At 48.1% G+C, this 20,443-nt stretch overlaps 1 protein-coding gene across 1 annotated transcript in view; it reads right to left on the bottom strand.

Moving 5' to 3' along the window:
• Window positions 1–8,024: 8,024 nt before the first annotated feature.
• Window positions 8,025–20,443, bottom strand: part of IRF8 (interferon regulatory factor 8) — a 28,707-nt gene continuing 16,288 nt past the window's right edge. Inside the window, exons 5-9 of the mRNA XM_060253899.1 lie at window positions 19,258–19,369; window positions 16,683–16,730; window positions 12,637–13,005; window positions 10,919–11,034; window positions 8,025–8,254 (exon numbers count right to left, since the gene is read on the bottom strand). Of these exons, the coding sequence (XP_060109882.1) occupies window positions 8,078–8,254; window positions 10,919–11,034; window positions 12,637–13,005; window positions 16,683–16,730; window positions 19,258–19,369 (822 nt within the window). The 3' untranslated portion in view covers window positions 8,025–8,077. The remainder of the gene's footprint in view (window positions 8,255–10,918; window positions 11,035–12,636; window positions 13,006–16,682; window positions 16,731–19,257; window positions 19,370–20,443) is intronic.

The raw sequence follows: 20,443 nt of genomic DNA, 5'->3' as shown, positions 1-20,443 counted from the left end.
GGGAAAAGTTTCCCTTGTTAAATGTCGGATGGTTCAGCACAGGGCTTTTTTTTGTAGCAGGAACTCCTTTGCATGTTAGGCCACGCCCTCTTATGTAGCCAATCCTCCTGGAGCTCACAGTAGGCCCTGCACTAAGAGCCCTGTAAGCTCATGGATGATTGGCTACAGCAGGGGTGTGTGGCGTAATATGCAAAGGAGTTCCTGCTACAAAAAAAGTCCCGGTTCAGCAGCTGGTGGTATGTGTGTGTGTGTGTGTGTGTGTGTGTGTGTAATGGGCTCTGTTCATTGAACTGCACGAGACATTGCTTTTGACCAGTGGAAATACTTATAACTTTTAGGATAAAGGAGGAGGGGATGGGCTACAGATAAAGTAATCTGGGAGATTTTATCACAACCCCAAAATTTGGGGCAAGTGATGCTCTGTATTCCTGGTGCTTGTGGGGGCAGTGGGAGGCTTCTAGTGCCCTAGCCCCACTAATGGATTTCCTAATGGGACCTGGGGGTTTTTTGCCACTGTGTGACACAGAGTGTTGGACCAGATGGGCCATTGGCTGATCCAACATGGCTTCTCCTATGTTCTTATGACACAGAGTGTTGGACCGAATGCGCCATTGGCCTGATCCAACATGGCTTCTCTTATGTTCTTATGTGACACAGAGTGTTGGACCAAATGGGCCATTGGCCTGATCCAACATGGCTTCTCTTATGTTCTTATGTGACACAGAGTGTTGGACCGAATGGGCCATTGGCCTGATCCAACATGGCTTCTCTTATGTTCTTATGGGACACAGAGTGTTGGACCGAATGCGCCATTGGCCTGATCCAACATGGGTTCTCCTATGTTCTTATGTGGCACAGAGTGTTGGACCAAATGGGCCATTGGCCTGATCCAACATAGCTTCTCTTATGTTCTTCTGTGACACAGAGTGTTGGACTGGATGGGCCACTGGCCTGACCCTACATGGCTTCACTTATGTTCTTATGTGATACAGAATGTTGGACCAAATGGGCCATTTGCCTTATCCAACATGGCTTCTCTTATGTTCTTCTGTGACACAGAGTGTTGGACCGGAATGGCCATTGGCCTGATCCAACATGGCTTCTCTTATGTTCTTATGTGACACATACTGTTGGACTGGATGGGCCATTGGCCTGATCCAACATGATTTCTTTTATGTTCTTCTGTGACACAGTGTGTTGGACTGGATGGGCCATTGACCTCATCCAACATGGCTTCTCTTCTGTTCCAAAGCAGCTGAGATCGAAAGTTCAGAATGACAAACTCCGCAAAGGGGTAATAAAAAGTGTTCCGAGGTCACAGGATGGACACTTGAGAACTATATGAAAAGAAGTATCGGTCTCACCTCGATGGCATGAACAGAGTTGTCCAGAACATGGGATATTCATAAATGTACACTGGTGAACCTGAGACGGATGAGCATTTAAAGAACCTAGCCAGAACCAAGGCAAATAATATGCATTGGATAGAAGCTTTTTTTTTTTTTAGAGAGAGGAAATCCACACAGCTGGAAGTCTCAGATCCAGACTTGCTGCCAAGCTGGGGACACCTTCTGTTGTATTTGCATGAGAGCCAATCCTTTTGCCCCTCCCCCCCCCCCTTCACAGCTCCGAAAAAGTCCTTTGGGCACCTTTGCCATAGCTCAAGAGCAATCTAGCACGGAATGTTCCAGATTACAACAGAACCAAAGACGAGACGGATACTCCTGGTCAGAAATGAACTGAAACTAGGGTTGCCAACCTCCAGGTCAGGGGTAGCCAAACTGCAGCTTGGGAGCCACATGTGGCTCTTTCACACATATTGTGTGGTTCTTGGAGCCCCCACTCATTGGCTGGCTTGGAAAAGGCATTTGTCAATCTAAATCAGTGGTCCCAAATCTTTTTGGCACCAGGGGACCGGTTTTGTGGAAGACAATTTTTCCAGGGACCCGGGGGGAGGGGAGCAATAGTTTTTTGGATGATACAGTTGTGCACCTTATTTCTATTAGCTTGGTGTGGTGGTGAAGTGTGCAGACTCTTATCCGGGAGAACCAGGTTTGATTCTCCACTCCTCCACTCGCAGCTGCTGGAATGGCCTTGGGTCAGCCATAGCTCTCCCAGAGTTGTCCATGAAAGGGCAGCTTCTGAGGAGAGCCCTCTCAGCCCCACCCACCTCACAGTGTGTCTGTTGCGGGGGAGGAAAGTAAAGGAGATTGTGAGGCACTCTGAGACTCTGAAATTTGGAGTGGAAAGCAGGATATAAAACCAATGTCTTATTATTATTACCACATTGTAATATATAATGAAATAATTATACAACTCACGGCCTGGTTGCTAACAGGCCACGGACCGGGACGGGTCCACGGACCAGGGGTTGGGGACCCCTGTTCTAAATCACTTCTCCAAGCCAAGCCAGCTAGCAGCTTGGGCAATGCATTTAAAGTTGTTTTCTTCCCACCTCGCCCTCCCTCCCCCATCTCCCATCTATTAGCCAGTCTGCCTGCTGCCTTCCTTCCAGCTCTCAAACATCTGACGTTCATGTCATGTGGCTCTCAAACATCTGGCATGTATTCTTTGTGGCTCTTACATTAAGCAAGTCTTTCCACCTGTGCTCCAGGTGTTGGCTGGAGATCTCCAGGTGACAAAAGATAAATTCCCCTGGAAAAAAAATTACTGACTTGGAAGAAGAAGAATTGCAGATTTATACCCCACCCTTCTCCCTGAATCAGAGACTCAGAGCGGCTTACAATCTCCTATATCAGGGGTGGCCAACGGTAGCTCCCCAGATGTTTTTTGCCTACAGCTCTCATCAGCCCCAGCCAGCATGGCCAATGGCTGGGGCTGATGGGAGTTGTAGGCAAAAAACATCTGGGGAGCTACCGTTGGCCACCCCTGTCCTATATCTTCCCTCCCCACAACAGACACCCTGTGAGGTGGGTGGGGCTGAGAGGGCTCTCACAGCAGCTGCCCTTTCAAGGACAACCTCTGCCAGAGCTGACCCAAGGCCATTCCAGCAGGTGCAAGTGGAGGAGTGGGGAATCAAACCCCGTTCTCCCAGATAAGAGTCCATACACTTAACTACTACACCAAACTGGCTCTCTGGACTCTGTGGCATTATACCCCACTGAGGTCCCACCCCTCCCCACCCCCCACCCCCCTCAGGCCCCTCCTCCAAAATCTCCAGATATTTCCTGACCCAGAGGTGGCACCCTTAACTGGAAAAGATATGTTGACCCATCTGGCCCTTTAGAAATCTGCTGCAATGATCTTAAAAGGGGGGAGGGGAGGGACTAGTTCATTTTATAACACATTTTTAATTTCAGATCTGAGGATCAGGTGGCAGAGCGCGTTGGAGGAAGCAGATGCAGCTGGTGTTCTTTCATGGTCCTGAGCCGTTCAACTGTTTGGGTGCCGTGTGTTTGTGTGTGGGGGCAGGGAGAAGAGGTATTTGTTTTCAGTTCCCAGCTTGCTTTCTGCCTTTGGCTTCCAGGCTGTAAATCTGACCCACCAGTTGTTTGGGACCTAGCTAAGAGCCAAGTTTGTTTGATGGGAAGAAGAATTGCAGATTTATACCCCGCTCTTCTCTCTGAATCAGAGACTCAGAGCGGCTTACAATCTTCCATGTCTTCTTCCCCCACAACAGACACCCTGTGAGGTGGGTGGGGCTGGGAGGGCTCTCCCAGCAGCTGCCCTTTCAAGGACAACCTCTGCAAGAGCTATGGCTAACCCAAGGCCATTCCAGCAGGTGCAAGTGGAGGAGTGGGGAATCAAACCTGGTTCTCCCAGATAAGAGTCCACACACTTAACCACTACACCAAACTGGCTCTCAGGCAAAACATCAGGCTGATGAGGCAAAACATCAGACAAACTGGCGATTAGCTAGGTCCCAAACAACTGGAGAGCCAGTTTGGTGTGGTGGTTAAGTGTGCTGAACTCTTATATGGGAGAACCGGGTTTGATTTCCCCCTCCTCCACTTGCAGCTGCTGGAATGGCTGTGGGTCAGCCATAGCTTTTGCAGAGTTGTCCTTGAAAGGGCAGCTGCTGTAAGAGCTCTCTCAGCCCCACCAGCCCACAGGGTGTCTGTTGTTGGGGGGTGGGGGGGAGGTAGAGGAGATTGTGACTGCTCTGAGACTCTGAGAATAGGGTGGGATATCCAATATCCTTCTTCAGTTTTGGTATATTGGTTAAATGTGCGGACTCTTATCTGGGAGAACCGCGTTTGATTCCCCACTCCTCCACTTGCAGCTGCTGGAATGGCCTTGGGTCAGCCATAGCTCTCTCAGGGTTGTCCTTGAAAGGGCAGCTCTCTCAGCCCCACCTACCTCACAGGGTGTCTGTTGTGTGTGTGGGGGAAGGTAAAGGAGATTATGACCACTCTAGGGTGGGATATAAATCCAAAATCATCATCTTTTTCTCCAAGCAAAGCCAGCTACTGCTCCAACCATTTTATATATTAAAAAAATTCATTTATGCCCTGCCTTTACCCCAGTGAAGACCCATGGCGACTTACTTCATTTGCTCTCCATTTTATTGTCACAACAACCCTGTGAGGTAGGTGAGGCTCAGAGGGCGTGACTGGCCCAAGGCCACCAGTTAGCTTCCCCGGCATGAGTGGTGATTCGAACTCAGGTCTCCCAGATGCTTGTCCAACGCTCTGAACCGCTAACACCACTCTGGAAACTGAACTGCAGGGTTCTCTCTCTCACATACATACACATTCCATTGGATAAACACGATTCCCGAAAAGATTCTTGAAAGCAGGTTTATTTTCCACTTACAAGGTAGAAACAAGAGGTACAAACTTTTTTTAAAAAAATTTGCAGGTTAAGTTTATGAAAAGAATATATACAAACCATTTCAAAAAAGTGGTTAAAATAAATACTTCGCCTACAAAAGATTGTATGCCTGATCCAAAGCTCTGTGTGCATTCCTGTGCGTGTGTGTTAAGTCCAATTAGTACCGTTTCCTCATTCCTTTTTGCTCTCATGCGCAGAGCACCGGTCTAAAGAGAATGGGGAAAGCCCTGCATAGACTGGAGCACAATGTGTGAGCGTTGAAGTCCACACAAGCACTCAGGAGGGCGCTGGATCAAGACAACGGTTTACCTCTTAGCTAACAGTTGAATGCACATAATGCCCCATTTTTAACATGCTACGAAACTGTGATACTGCAAATGCACACAACAGACAGACAAAAGCTGGCTAGGCCTTGGTTAGTATAGCTTATGCACACTCCTAACCCTGTACGCTTTTAGGCATAGCGATTTAAGCAGGGTTTCTTTACCCATTTTGGTTTCACAGCATTTTAAGTCATTTTTATTCCTCCCTGTAGTCATGGCCACATACGCTGGACTAGGGGTCCATCTAGTCTAGCAGCCTGTTCCATACAGTGGCCAACCAGTTGCCCTGGAAGGCCAAACAAGCTGGGCAGAGAGGCCAAGGCCCTCCCCGCTGCTGCCTCCCAGCACCGGGAAGGATGGTGGCTCAGTGGTAGAGCATCTGCTTGGGAAGCAGAAGGTCCCAGGTTCAATCCCCAGCATCTCCAACTAAAAAGGGTCCAGGCAAGTCGGCGTGAAAAACCTCAGCTTGAGACTCTGGAGAGTGGCTGCCAGTCTGAGTAGACAAGACTGACTTCAGGTGAGGGACGCTAGCTCAGTGGTAGAGCATCTGCTTGGTAAGCAGAAGGTCCCAGGTTCAATCCCCGGCATCTCCAACTAAAAAAGATCCAGGCAAGTAGGCGTGAAAAATCTCAGCTTGAGACCCTGGAGAGCGGCTGCCAGTCTGAGTAGACAATATTGACTTTGATGGACCAAGGGGGTTCTGATTCAGTAGAAGGCAGCTTCATATGTTCATATGTTCACTGGCATCCAGAGATTCACGGACTCTGAATGTGAAGTTTCCTTTGAGTCAGCATGGCTAGCAGCCATCGATGGACCTCTCCTCCCTAAATCTGTTCATTCCCCCTTTCAAAGATTTCTAGAAGAACATCAGCGAAGCCTGCTGGGTCAGGCCAAGGATACATCTAGTCCAGTTTGGGTCACCCCCTGTACCAAGAAAACCCGGGTACAAAAATGCCTTTATAATTCACACCGATGGAATCTGGTGCACATGGGGTCCTGGTGAAACAGGCTCAGCATGCTGCTTCCTGAAGCTTACTGGAATGCCTGAGTTTTGGATCAAGAAAAAAAAAAACAACTTCACAATTTAAAGGTTTTTAAAAATGGGAAGGACCCGTGGTCTGACCTCATCAGACAACTTCGGTATTCCAGGATCAGTTTTTCAAACAGCTTAGAGCATGGGTTTAGATAAAAATATGGAGCAGGTCCATCACTGGCTATTAGCCACCAAAAAAATTTGCCACTATGTGACACAGAGTGTTGGACTGGATGGGCCATTGGCCTGATCTAACATGGCTTCTCTTATGTTCTTATGTGGCTCTTTCACACATATGTCCGGCTCTCAAAGACTCCAGAGGCCTGCTGGCTGGCTTACAGAAGACATTTCTTAAAATAACTTCTCCAAGCCAGCCAGTTTTCTTCCCACCTCTCCACTCACCCCATCTTCCTTCCTTCCCTCAAACATCTGACATTTATTCTACGTGGCCCTTATATTAAACAAGTTTGGCCACCCCTGGCTTAGAGCTTTAATTGACCCCACCCACCCACTCACCGAAAGCACCCAGCGATAAAAAATGTAAATTAAACATTGCAGCAGCCAGATATCTAAATGCAATATATACAACATTTGGTTTCATAAACAATATGGGAAACCACCTGGCAATCAAAAGTCTTGGTGAAATTCTCACCTTTGCAAAGTCAACACTCCTCCTAGGCGCAATCCGTTTTCCCAACCCGGTTTTGAAAACATCTGAAGCAAAACAGCCGTTTCTGTGAACGTCCGCTAGGACTCCTTCACACATGCCTATTCGTCCCTGGAGAAGCCCAACACTAACTGATGAGTTGTGTGAGTGAACGGACCACTGCCGACAAAAGGCTGCAGCCAGAAACTAGGCATCACAACGCTTTGCAGTGGAGTCAGTTCAGAAATTTAGCTGCCAATCACCAACTACACAGCGATCAGACAACCATTAGACATACACATGTGAACTAACCCTTCAGACGCATGTAGGAGAAGTCTTCTCTTGCAAATTTGCTCTGCGGCTGAAGCATCCTGCTAGCTTGGAGCATGCCTTCACAGCATGCTTGCAGAGCCCATGCTTATAAATTCAGCTACGGGCCCGACACATGAGGTTGAGGAGACACATGCCTCGGGGCAAATGCATATGGATTCTGAGAGAGCTGGGTTCGATTCCCCACTCCTCCACTTGCAGCTGCTGGAATGGCCTTGGGTCAGCCAGAGCTCTCTTCTCTGGGAGAACCAGGTTTGATTCCCCACTCTTCCACTTGCAGCTGCTGGAATGGCCTTGGGTCAGCCATAGCTCTGGCAGAGCTGTCCTTGAAAGGGCAGCTGCTGTGAGAGCTCTCTCAGCCCCACCTACCTCACAGGGTTTGTTTGTCTGTTGTAGGGGAAGGTAGAGACTGTAAGCAGCTTTGAGATTCAGGGTAAAGGGCAGGGTATAAATCCAATATCATCTTCTTCCATAGATGTCAAAAGCCATGCCCCAAATGAAGATTTTGTTCTCCTTCGGCACTTCAACCACCCTTCCTTTTTCAGCCACACCACCCCTACTGGACCCTACAAATATTCTGCAACCCAAAGAGGGGGTGGTCACTGAAGGGGGCGGGGCATCACTTGGAGGGATCCAATCTGCTAAATCAGAACATCTGAGCCCATTTTTTTTAAAAAAAGTTAAACAATGAGTTTCTGCCTTGATCCCAGTTTAAAATTGCCCTTGGTGAATATTGTAACGTCAGCCAGGCCAAAGAAAGATGTAAGAGGCATAGCTGGCGATTAATTCTGATCGGGAAACAGACCAATAGCTATCGAGTACATACTCCTAACACACCCACAGTCAACACTAGAGCAGTTTCCCCCAAAGGAGTTCAACACGGATAACCGGACAAAAATAGATCTAAGCAGAATCCTTTTACTCAAAAAAAAAAAAAAAAGGACTGGAGTCTCAAACAGTGATCTGTTGATTTTCCCTGAAGATTGGTCTTTGGTGCGGCCCACAAGAATCCTGGAAGTTTCTGTACATCGGGTCATAGTGGACCTCCTCAGCCATGGGGAGCATTGGGGGGCTGCCGTTGCACTTGCCCGCATTCTCCACCAACTGCCGAATGTTCAGTTGCTCGATCTACCATCAAGAAAAAAATGTATATCTCTGATCAAACGTTATCCTTAGATATTTCTTCTCAGGGGAGGGGGGTTTCAGTATGTGCCAATGGCCATTGCAGCTTTTAATGCTAAAGTAACTTCTCAGATTTTATTTGGCGGGGCCATTTGAATCCCTCGATCGTATACTTCTTTATTTTCTGTGCAGGATGCCAGGGGCTCCCTCCTAGGTGTGTGGCTGGAACTGCATTTAAGAGTGGAGTTTGCCCAAGATTCTTTGGAGTCTAGAGCCTGGATTGCAGCTTTTAAACTGAGACCAAAAGTCTTTTATTTAGCACCAAATGCTCAAGGTGGCCTCTTACATCTCCTAAAGGAGGACAATTATAAACGGTCGGGAAAGATATCTAGATACTAGATTTGAGTTATTGGACTTTCCTCCAACAGCCTGGAATGATTTAACTTACCAGGAAGCTTTGAAGCGAACTAGAATGAAGTTGATCAATCTTGACCGGGCTAGTACTTTAGATCGAGCAAAACGTGTATGTTCCATTCTTGCCCTAGGTATTCCTCCCCCGGAGTCACTTCCTTCATATACTAGATCCCTAAAAACACCTAGTCATAGACACTCTAGCTTTCACTCTTGCTAGGCTTAATTATTTTCCCACTGCTGAGTTGACAGGTCGTTTTTCTAGAATCCTGTACTCAGATCGCTTATGTGATTTGTGGGTCTGAATGAACAGGAATGACTGAGCAGGCGGTTCAAAGTGTTTCAAGGACGATATCTCCGCAGCTTTCATTAACAAGCCTCAAACAGCGTTATGACCTCTATGTTGCAAAGAGGGGTTATGGCTGGTAGAACATAACTTTCCCACTGGTTGCCTTTCAGTCATGACTCATCACAGTAAACCCTGGTTTGTTTAAACCCCGGACTGCGCAACGAATTCTGGTTAGTCTACCTAATGCTGGGAGGGACTGTGGCTCAGTGGTAGAGCATCTGCTTGGTAAGCAGAAGGTCCCAGGTTCAATCCCTGGCATCTCCAAAAAAGGGTCCAGGCAAATAGGTGTGGAAAACCTCAGCTTGAGACCCTGGAGAGCCGCTGCCAGTTTGAGTACACATATACTGACTTTGATGGACCAAGGGTCTGATTCAGTATAAGGCAGCTTCATATGTTCATATGTCCAAAATTCTAATTCCAATTTGAAATCCCAATTCAGTGCCAGCCAACGTACCCCAGTTTGTTGGACTGCCTACATTCAGCCTACGCAATTAACCAGGGTAAGCTCACACCAAAGGTTATGTCTATATACTGTGGGTTATTGCAGTGTCTGAATGCTATCCTGATCACTTCATGGTGACACTAAGGGCTGATGTTGCCGGTGTCCTGCTCAGCCATCATGCTATCCTATGGACAGATGGAGTGCAGGCAGACATCATACACTCACAGAAAGCCAAGATGTGGTCCAGCTCACCGGCACGCGTATGGTCCCAGGTGGACCCAAGCATTCCAGAAACCAGGCCTCTTTTAGAAAGCATTTCCTGAGCGAGAGGCGGCTGCCTTCCTGCCTGCCTTCCTTCCAGCTCTCAAACATCTGATGTTTATTCTGTGTTGCTCTAACGTTAATCAAGTTTCATTCCTGTCCTGAACCATCCCAGCTTCATCACACCCAGTCCTCCAACACTCCGTTGCCCTTCCTTCACCTTCTCCCTACTTACTGCCCAAAGTGCCTACCTGGCCTCTTTGCCTATGTAAAAAATACTCTGATTCCTGTACTCAGGGCACTCGCCAATTCTGTGTTTTCCGTACAGCAGGGTGGCCAACGGCAGCTCTCCAGACGTTTTTTGCCTACAACTCCCATCAGCCCCAGCCAGCATGGCCAATGGCTGAGGCTGATGGGAGTTGTATGCAAAAAAATATATATATCTGGAGAGTTACCCTTGGCCACCCCTGCCACATAGCATCTAAAACACTGCTATCCAATAAAGCGGAGAAGTGAACAAAGAATTTCAACTGGAGATGTCAACTGAGCAGATAGCTCCAGAAAGCAAGTGAGCCATACCAGGTGGGACAAGCAGAATAAAAACCTAACCCCCTAAATGAGATGCACTAGCCAAACAGACTGAAGGAGCGTATGTTTCTTGATGACATGAGAATACGGAGGCCAATCAAATGCTGAGCATAAAGCAGAGTTTTAAAACATTTTGCCCATTTTCGAATATTTCCAGTTTCCTGTTTGCCCAGAAGGTCAGACAAGAACCAAAGCGTTGAAATTAAATCAAGAGAGTTTCCGGCACAACATTAGGAAGAACTTCCTGACCGTTAGAGCAGTTCGTCAGTGGAACAGACTTCTTCAGGAGGTGGTGGGCTCTCCTTCCTTGGAGGTTTTTAAACAGAGGCTAGATAGCCATCTGATAGCACTGCTGATTAGTGAACTTAGGGGGAGGTATTTTGTGCATTTCCTGCATTGTTGGACTACATGACCCTGGAGGTCCCTTCCAAATCTATGATTATAAGCCTGGACGGGGGAAGAGTGGTAGATGAAAGCTGAGAGACTGGCAAATTTAGGAGCTGATGAACAGCCGTATAAAAGGAGGAACAAGTGTGACTTCTTGTACTTTAGATGAGAAAAGTCAAGTCGGAGAAGGAAAGGGGAAAAGTGATGCCAGCAACAGCTTGCTATCCCTTACCTCAACGAGGATCAACTTGAAGCGTGAAAGGGTAGCATCTGGAAACTCCTCCCCAAAACACAGAAGGACTTTGCTGTTCGGGAAACGGCCTTGGTTGTTATAATACTGCTGGAGTTCTATGGAAGAGAGAAATCAAACGTTAAAAGCCGGAGTGACCTGCCTCAATACATTCAGCAGCTCACTAGCAGCCGGGGCAGTCATAACCTGGAATCCAGAATGCTGAATTCAGGCATTCCATAAGGAACTCTGTTTGCACTGTGCCGTAGTTGAAGTAGGAAATGCACACTGAACTACTGCATAAAATTCAGCGCAGGCTGCCTGCCCTCCTGTCCCATAGACCTATTGGTTCATTTATACCATTGGCCAAACCAGAGGATGTTGAATCCATCCTTGGTTTCCTGACTCCAAACAATGCAAGAGATACTTCTGTCCGGAAAAGCAGAGATGTAAGCAAACCAATGGGACTTCCTCAGTCAGAGCCATATCTGATGTTTTGCGATTCGCAAAGAGCAAGCGTGCAAACCGGTCACAGTGTTCTAACAAACTTTGGCTTTTTGATGTTAAGAACAGAAGAGAAGCCATGCTGGATCAAGCCAATGGCCCATCGAGTCCAACACTGTGACACACAGTGGCCAATATATGTGTGTGTGTGTGTGTGTGTGTGTGTACACACACACACACACACACACACACATATATATATACTGTGGCTAATAGCCACTGATGGACCTCTGCTCCATATTTTTATCCAACCCCCTCTTAAAGCTGGCTATGCTTATAGCCGCCACCACCTCCTGTGGCAGTGAATTCCACATGTTAATCACCCTCTGGGTGAAGAAGGACTTCCTTTTATCTGTTTTAACCTGACTGCTCAGCAATTTCATTGAATGCCCACGAGTTCTTGTATTGTGAGAAAGGGAGAAAAGTACTTCTTTCTCTACTTTCTCCATCCCATGCATAATCTTGTAAACCTCTATCATGTCACCCCGCAGTCGACATTTCTCCAAGCTAAAGAGCCCCAAGCGTTTTAACCTTTCTTCATAGGGAAAGTGTTTCAACCCTTTAATCATTCTAGTTGCCCTTTTCTGCACTTTTCCCAATGCTATGTTTTCAAAAGCAAGCTTCTAGCCCAGGCGTGGCCGCACTGTGGCTCTTTCATGCATATCGCGTGGCCTTCAAAGCCCCCACCACCCTGTTGGCCAGCTTGGAGAAGGCCTTTCTCTCTTTAAATCACTTCTCCAAGCCAAGCCAGGTGGTGACTTGGAGAATACATTTAAACTTAACTTCTTTCCACCCCTCCCTCCCTTCCTTCCTTCAACATCTGACATTTATGACATGGCTTCTCTTATGTTCTTCTGTGACACAGAATGTTGGACTGGATGGGCCGTTGGCCTGATCCAACATGGCTTCTCTTATGTTCTTCTGTGACACAGAGTGTTGGACTGGAGGAGCCATTGGCCTGACCCAACGTGGCTTCTCTTATGTTCTTCTGTGACACAGAGTGTTGGACTGGATGGGCCATTGGCCTGACCCAACGTGGCTTCTCTTATGTTCTTCTGTGACACAGAGTGTTGGACTGGATGGGCCATTGGCCTGATCCAACATGGCTTCTCTTATGTTCTTTCCCTCGGTCACAGAATGCACCACCCTGCCCTCCCCAGCCGTAATTCTCCGACAAGCAAAGGGGAAGCGAGACGGGCCCAAGCATCTGTACAGACCTCTCAGGAAGTAGTTGGTGTCGAAGATCTTGACCACCTCGTCCCGTTCGAGCTTGTTGGGCCTGTCCTTGAAGGGCATGATGTTCCCGCTCCAGAAGACCCGGCCCTGGCACAGCCTCTTGATGAAGACGCCTTGCTTGTTGCAGTGCAGCAAGACGCCCCGCCCCAAGTGGCCAAAGAGCTTCTTGGTGATCTGCTGCTGGCGTTCGTTGGGAATGGCGTCCGCCGAGGGGAACCGGATGTGCTCCAGGCTCTCCAGGCCGTAAGGGAGCTCTCCCAGGGAGATCCGGCAGCCTTCGGGACGGGAGGTCGTCGTGCTGCCCATCAGCTTCCCTCCGTAATAGAAGCTGATCACCATTTGGGAGTAGCCTGCAAAGGGGCACGAGAACAGATCCGATCAGGGAAATTCCATCCCAGGATTTTTTATGAACCGACCCAACCACCAGGGGCATCATCAGAGGACCAGTTTCAGGTGCCCCCACCGCCCGAGATGAGTCATGTTTCATTCACTCACAGCTGAAGCCAGCATTTAAAACAATAAAGTCATACAAAATTAAAACTGAATGACCGTAAAATCGTACATAAAAAGGTATAAAAAACAGGAGCCAGTTTGGTATGGTGGTTAAGTGTGTGGACTCTTATCTGGGAGAACCGGGTTTGATTCCCCACTCCTCCACTTGCAGTTGCTGGAATGGCCTTGGGTCAGCCATAGCTCTCTTATCTGGGAGAACCGGGTTTGATTCCCCGCTCCTCCACTTGCAGCTTCTGGAATGGCCTTGGGTCAGCCATAGCTCTCGCAGGACTTGTCCCTGAAAGGGCAGCTGCTGTGAGAGCCCTCTCAGCCCCACCCACCTCACAAGGTGTCTGTTGTGAGGGGAGAAGATATAAGAGATTGTGAGCCGTTCTGAGTCTCTGATTCAGAGAGAAGGGCGGGATAGTTTGGTGTAGTGGTTAAGTGTGCGGATTCCTGTCTGGGAGAACCGGGTTTGATTCTCCACTCCTCCACTTGCACCTGCTGGAATGGCCTTGAGTCAGCTATAGTTCTCTCAGCAGTTGTCCTTGAAAGGGCAGCTTCTGGGAGAGCTTTCTCAGCCCCATCCACCTCACAGAGTGTCTGTTGTGGGGGAGGAATATGAAGGAGATTGTGAGCCACTCTGAGATTCTGATTCAGAGAAAAGGGCAAGGTATAAATCTACGGTCTTCTTCTTCTACTGTTGTAAAACTCCAAAAATAACAGAACACCGCCGTTACAGCAAACAGACTGGCAAAAAGGTGTTTAGCCATATCCTGACTGAATTAGAGTTTTCCTTATTCTTGCGGCAAGCCAGCCAAATTCTGCTAATTTGTATGTAACCGCAGGGTTCTTATCGTCAAGAAGATTCTTAAGGAGTTGCAGTTTTGGGCTACTGGTAAAAGGTGTGGCCGTGGAAAATGGAAGTACTTCTTTATGATCATTGTAAGCCTCACAGTCCAATATGACACGGACTAAAGATTCGATACCACCATTGCAGCAGGGACATAATCGTTCTTGGAACGGCACTTTTTTGTATCTCCCCTCCACCACCGTTGAAGGGAGAACGTCCCACCTCATGAGAGTAAACGTTCTCCTATATTCATTATTTGTTAAGCTGTATAGGCAGGGCATCGAGGTGTCACCCTGCTGATTGGTTGGGTCAGAGCTCGCCACGTGGTTGTGCTATTAAGATCATTTTGTCTGACAACGTCCAATATTCTGTTTCACTATCTCCCTAGCATTATCATAAAATTAGCCAGGTGGCAGCCTGGGAGAGGCCTTCTCAGTTGTGGCACCAAAACTCTGGAATGACCTCCCCGGAGAGATTGGCCTGGCCCCTTCTGTGATGGTTTTCTGCTAACGGGCAAAGACTTTTGCGTCTCTCTTGGCATTCCCTCCTTCCTCCCCAATACTTTAACGGCTTTTAAGAGAATACTTTAAAATCTGTTTTAATTCATTAGCTACCTTGAAGATGATGAAGAAGAAGATATTGGATTTATATTCCGCCCTCCACTCAAGAGTCTCAGAGCGGCTCACAATCTCCTTTACCTCCCCCCCCCCCCCCACAACAGACACCCTGTGAAGTGAGTGGGGCTGGAGAGGGCTCTCAGCAGCTGCCCTGTCCAGGACAACCTCTGCGAGAGCTATGGCTGACCCAAGGCCATGCTAGCAGCTGCAAGTGGAGGAGTGGGGAATCAAACCCGGTTCTCCCAGATAAGAGTCCACACACTTAACCACTACACCAAACTGGCTCTTTCAACCACCCTTTCCAGGACAACCTCTGCGAGAGCTATGGCTGACCCAAGGCCATGCTAGCAGCTGCAAGTGCAGGAGTGGGGAATCAAACCCAGTTCTCCCTGATAAGAGTCTGCACACTTAACCACTACACCAAACTGGCTCTCCACCAAACCTTGGGGGTGGGGAGAGGCAGAAAGGAAAGGTAAAAACCTTGCTAATAAAGCAATAAATAAAGCAAGCGCTTCTCTGGGCACGCGCCTCACATTTTGAAAGTGGGCATGAGCCAGCAAAATGGCAGAAGTTTTGCAAAAAAGGCTTGCTACCGGTGGGCTATCTAACCCAGTGCTGCTTCTCCGCTTAAACCACCTGAACCACTGTGGCACAATGAGGAGGAGGAGGAGGAGGATGGGGTATGGCATGGGGGCACCCTGGCGTCCTCCCTGGGGGCTCTGCTGCCTTCCTGCATCCCACTGGCATCATCCTAGAATTTACCTAGAATATGCATTTACTTCATTTATTATTTGCTTCGTTTCTATCCTGCCTTTGTCCCAGCGGGAACCCAAGGCAGCTGTCATTCTTCTCCTGTCTGCCGTTTTATCTACACAACACCCCTGCGAGGGAGGCAAGGTGGAGCGTCCAAGGTGATCCAAGCAGGCGTCCGCAACAGCGTGGGGATCCAAAGCGGGATCTGAGACGCCAGTCGCAATACCCACTCTGCCTAGACCAGGGGCGGCCAACCTGTGGCTCACACGTATTGTGCCGCTCCCAGAGGTCAAGGAGGACCTTAATGCAGGCTTACTCTCAAGTAAGCGGGCTTAGCATCGGGACCTCAGTCAGCCTCTGTGTGCTGGACCCATAGGTTGGCGACTACTTCTGCTGTGTGTGAAGCAGGGAAGGAGGGGGAAACAGGCAGGCTTGCAAGCTCTTCTCCTCCACCACAGAGTTCACCCAGAGAGCTAGAATGGGGGAAGAGAGCACAAGAGCCGAGGGAGTCACTGAAAGGAGGGATGGAATTAAAGAGGGTGGCGCAGGGTTCCCCCTTAGTTTCATAGCTCTTGTAGGAGCTGTATTTACTAACCTTGGTGTCAAGGCAAGGAGAGATGCATAACGATACAAATGGTGGTTAGCGGTTTATATGATCTCCTGTTGTTGCAAAGAAAAAACAACTCCTTAAGCTTTCCCTCTGCTGGTTTTATGGAGACTGTTATTCCCAGCTGTTGGTTTTTTAAAAAAAGTCTCCTTCTAGCGTGGTCATGTTGTAAAGTGCATACATATTTTATTTTTCTGTGCAAAGGAAGTGCTAAAAGAGTTTTAATAAAAATGCGTGTGTGATATTTCTTCATGCCTTGCGGCTCTCAAACATCTGACATTTATATTTTGTGGCTCTTAAGTTAAGCAAGTTTGGCCACCCCTGGGCCAGACCTTATTCGACTGGTATACCTTGCTTTGGGCAACAAAACACTCTCCAGCCTTGCTGATGACCCTGACTGATCGTGGGACACAGTGCATCTCTCTCAGTCTGGTTCCTTAAGAGTCTAAGATCTGAGCATGGGACCATTCAGAATTATAGCACTCCTTGCTGTAAGAAACAACCCAAGTGCTCAGACCACTGGTCCACACAGCCCCTCTGGCTGGCCATGACTCTCCGGCCTCTCAGGCACACACTGAGTGCCAAGAACTGAAGTCACAAGGACTGATCCTGGTATCTTCGGCATGCGCAAAGAAAAAAAAAATCAGACAAATTGCAACGCAATAAAACAAGAGCTGAACTGAGCAAGGGAAAGGGTTGCCATACCTGCATGAAGTGGTTCGTAGCCAGCAAATCCGTTCATCAGAGACAAAACTATAAGTTAACAGAAGAAAACGGAGGCACGTGTTGATTTCCGTTGTGCAATTCACAACTGCTAGGTCTCTGAATCTAAATCCACCCCCATATCTCTAGGATCTCTTAGGCCAGGGGTGGCCAAACTGTGGCTCTCTCACACATATCGTGTGGGTCTCAAAGGCCCCACCACCCCATCAGTCGGCTTGGAGCAGGCATTTGTCTCTTTAAATCACTTGTCCGAGCCAACCGCGTGGAGAATGCATTTCAAGTTGCTTTCTTTCCATCTCTCCCCCCATCTATTTGCCTGCCTGCCTTCTGGCTCTCAATCATCTTGACATTCGTGTCTTGCAGCTCTCAAACGTCTGACATTTATTCTATGTGGCTCTTACATAAAACTAGCGTGGCCACCCCTGGCCTAGGCTTTTTGAGGATTGACAAGGAGGTACTAGGGGGAGGTATTTGTGAGTTCCCTGCATTGTGCAGGGGGTTGGACTAGACGACTCTGGAGGTCCCTTCTAACTCTATGATACTATGATTCTAAGGAAATCCTTGAATTGAGAGAGCCCATCCGTGTTTCTTGCTCAGTATTTGTCTAGTCTGAAGTGGTTCTCCAGGGTCACATAAGAAGGTCTTTCTTGTTCCTTGAGAGCCCAGAAGACCATTCTTCCTCATGGCCCCCATGTAATATGTCCCCATTCAGCACAGTCAGCTATTGTTAAGTGACTGAATAGTGGCCACCCAACCCGAAAACACCCGAACCTTTAAAAACACAAAGTTGCCTTATACAGTCAGGTCCTTTGCCCATCAAAGTCAGACTTGCCACCCTCCGATTAGAAGTCTTCTGCATCTCCTACTACCTGATTCTTTTACCTGGAGATTCAACCTGATTTTTACAAAGCAGATGATCTATTTCAGTCCTTTTCTAAATCACTAAGGGTCCTGAACTGCCTAAAGCAACTAGTTGCTCCCCGACTCCTGTATCTTTTGTTTGTATACCGAAGCTTTGATGTAGTGCTTGTTTCTCACAGTAGGTGTCGCTATAACACTGTTAGCACAGCTATCACTGTTACAGGAGGATGTACTGGCAAAATGCAAAGACGACAGTGTTTCCACCAACTACAGTTGTTGCGAATGGCCACTGGGTTCATCTCGTATACACTTCTGCAGATATATACAAATTATACTTCTTGCTTCCCATGACCTGCTGAATGTGCTTTTCACAATTTGTTTTTCTTCCCCTCTGCTGTGTATCTGTATTTCTGCTGACTGAGCTCCACTCCACTCCAAGCACCTGACAAAATGGAGTCACAGAAGCTTATGCTGGAATAAGATGTGGTTTAAGGTGCCTCTTTTTTTAGTTTTGCTGTGACAGATGAACACAACCAACCCAGTAGAATTAGCAGCTGAACTCTATATTATGTCATTTCTGGTTTGGGGATTTTTCAACAGACCAATGCTGCTACCTATAAACTTTGTCCGTGCCATGGCACATGTTCTCTTACCAAATCACCCTTAGCCTCTGGTCAGAGGAAAAGGAGAGTTGGTATCGACATCAAACACACTGGCTACAATTATATCAATCAAACACACTGGCAACAATGTAGGACATCAATCAAACACACCAGCAACAATTATATCAACCAAACACACTGGTAAAAATGCAGGACATCAAACACACCAGCAACAATGTAGGACATCAATCAAACACACCAGCAACAATTATATCAATCAAACACACTGGCAACAATGTAGGACATCAAACACACCAGTAACAATTATATCAATCAAACACACCGGCAACAATGTAGGACATCAATCAAACACACCAGCAACAATTATATCAACCAAACACACTGGTAAAAATACAGGATATCAAACACACCAGCAACAATGTAGGACATCAATCAAACACACCAGCAACAATTATATCAACCAAACACACTGGTAAAAATACAGGACATCAAACACACCACCAACAATATAGGACATCAATCAAACACACCAGCAACAATTATATCAATCAAACACACTGGCAACAATGTAGGACATCAAACACACCAGCAACAATTATATCAATCAAACACACCGGCAACAATGTAGGACATCAATCAAACACACCAGCAACAATTATATCAACCAAACACACTGGTAAAAATACAGGACATCAAACACACCAGCAACAATGTAGGACATCAATCAAACACACCAGCAACAATTATATCAACCAAACACACTGGTAAAAATACAGGACATCAAACACACCAGCAACAATGTAGGACATCAATCAAACACACCAGCAACAATTATATCAATCAAACACACTGGCAACAATGTAGGACATCAAACACACCAGCAACAATTATATCAATCAAACACACCGGCAACAATGTAGGACATCAATCAAACACACCAGCAACAATTATATCAATCAAACACACCGGCAACAATGTAGGACATCAATCAAACACACCAGCAACAATTATATCAATCAAGCACACTGGCAACAATGTACGGCATCCTTCACACGTAGTGGTTAGCCTCTTACCAGGACTTGGCTGATGCGTCCACCAGTCGGGTACTGGGGGATTTCTACAGGTGTCCTGGATTGGTGAAGGGCTCCTTTTTATTGCGTGAAAGCATTCATCCACCGTGGGAGGCTGGGGAGTTTGCAGAGGGGGAAAAGGTATATGACTACAGAGGTGGCAATGTTAGCACGGCACAGATCAGCAGGCTAAAACCCACCCAGTTCCGGCAAGCGATTCTGCCGCTTCCTACGACTAGAATGTTGATCCAAAGGACCTCTAGTCTTTCCCCAGACAGAGGGCTGTTTGCTCAGTTAAGAATACAGAGCCTTTCCTCCAAGCGCTTTGCCCACGTTTTCTTAAAGACTTCTCACAACAGCCCAATATAAGCTAGGCCAGGATTCTTCAGATATAGCCAGTGGCAGCTTGAGTGCTTGCTGAAATGGGATCCACTTGCAGCCCTAATGCTAACTGGAGAAAGGATTCCAGAGAGGTCCCCTGTGCAAGCCCCACTCGTTTCCGACTCTGGGGTGATGTTGCTTTCACAATGTTTTCACGGCAGACTTTTTACGGGGTGGTTTGCCATTGCCTTCCCCAGTCCTCTACCCTTTCCCCCCAGCAGGCTGAGTACTCATTTTACCGACCTCTGAAGGATGGAAGGCTGAGTCAACCTGGAGCTGGCTACCTGAACCAGCTTCTGCTGGGATCGAACTCAGGTCGTGAGCAGAGCTTAGAACTGCAGTAAGCAGCGGCGTCACTGGGGCGGGGCCAAGGGGGCCATCGGCCCTCCCCCAGAGCATTCTCATTGGCCCCCCTCTCCGCCTTGCACAAGCGTCGACGGCCGCCTCTAGTTGCTGCCCGCCCGGAGCCCGCGCCTGGAGCAGTGAGTCACCCATGGAGTCGGAGGAGAGGGGGATGGCGCTGGGACGCGGCTGAGTCAAGGCCTGACGCATGGTGGTTGGCTGGCGGGCCTGTGAAGGGAAGGGGGCTTCGCGGCGTCTACCGACCGGGGCACATCCGCCCGCTCTGCCCCAGGCGCGGGCTCCGGGCGGGCAGCAAATAGAGGCGGCCGTCGACGCTTGCGCAAGGCGGAGAGGGCGCAGCTCCCTCCAAAACACGGGCGGGGAGGGAGAGGGGCTTCCTGCCTTCCCACGCTTTTGCGCAGCCAGCAGGGCGCACTTGGCCCCAGGGTGCAACCCACCCTAGTGA

Source organism: Heteronotia binoei, chromosome 14 (assembly GCF_032191835.1).
Source record: "Heteronotia binoei isolate CCM8104 ecotype False Entrance Well chromosome 14, APGP_CSIRO_Hbin_v1, whole genome shotgun sequence".
NCBI lineage: Eukaryota > Metazoa > Chordata > Lepidosauria > Squamata > Gekkonidae > Heteronotia > Heteronotia binoei.
The sequence above is the reverse complement of the archived record's forward strand: the minus strand, read 5'-3'. Positions and strand labels throughout refer to the sequence as shown.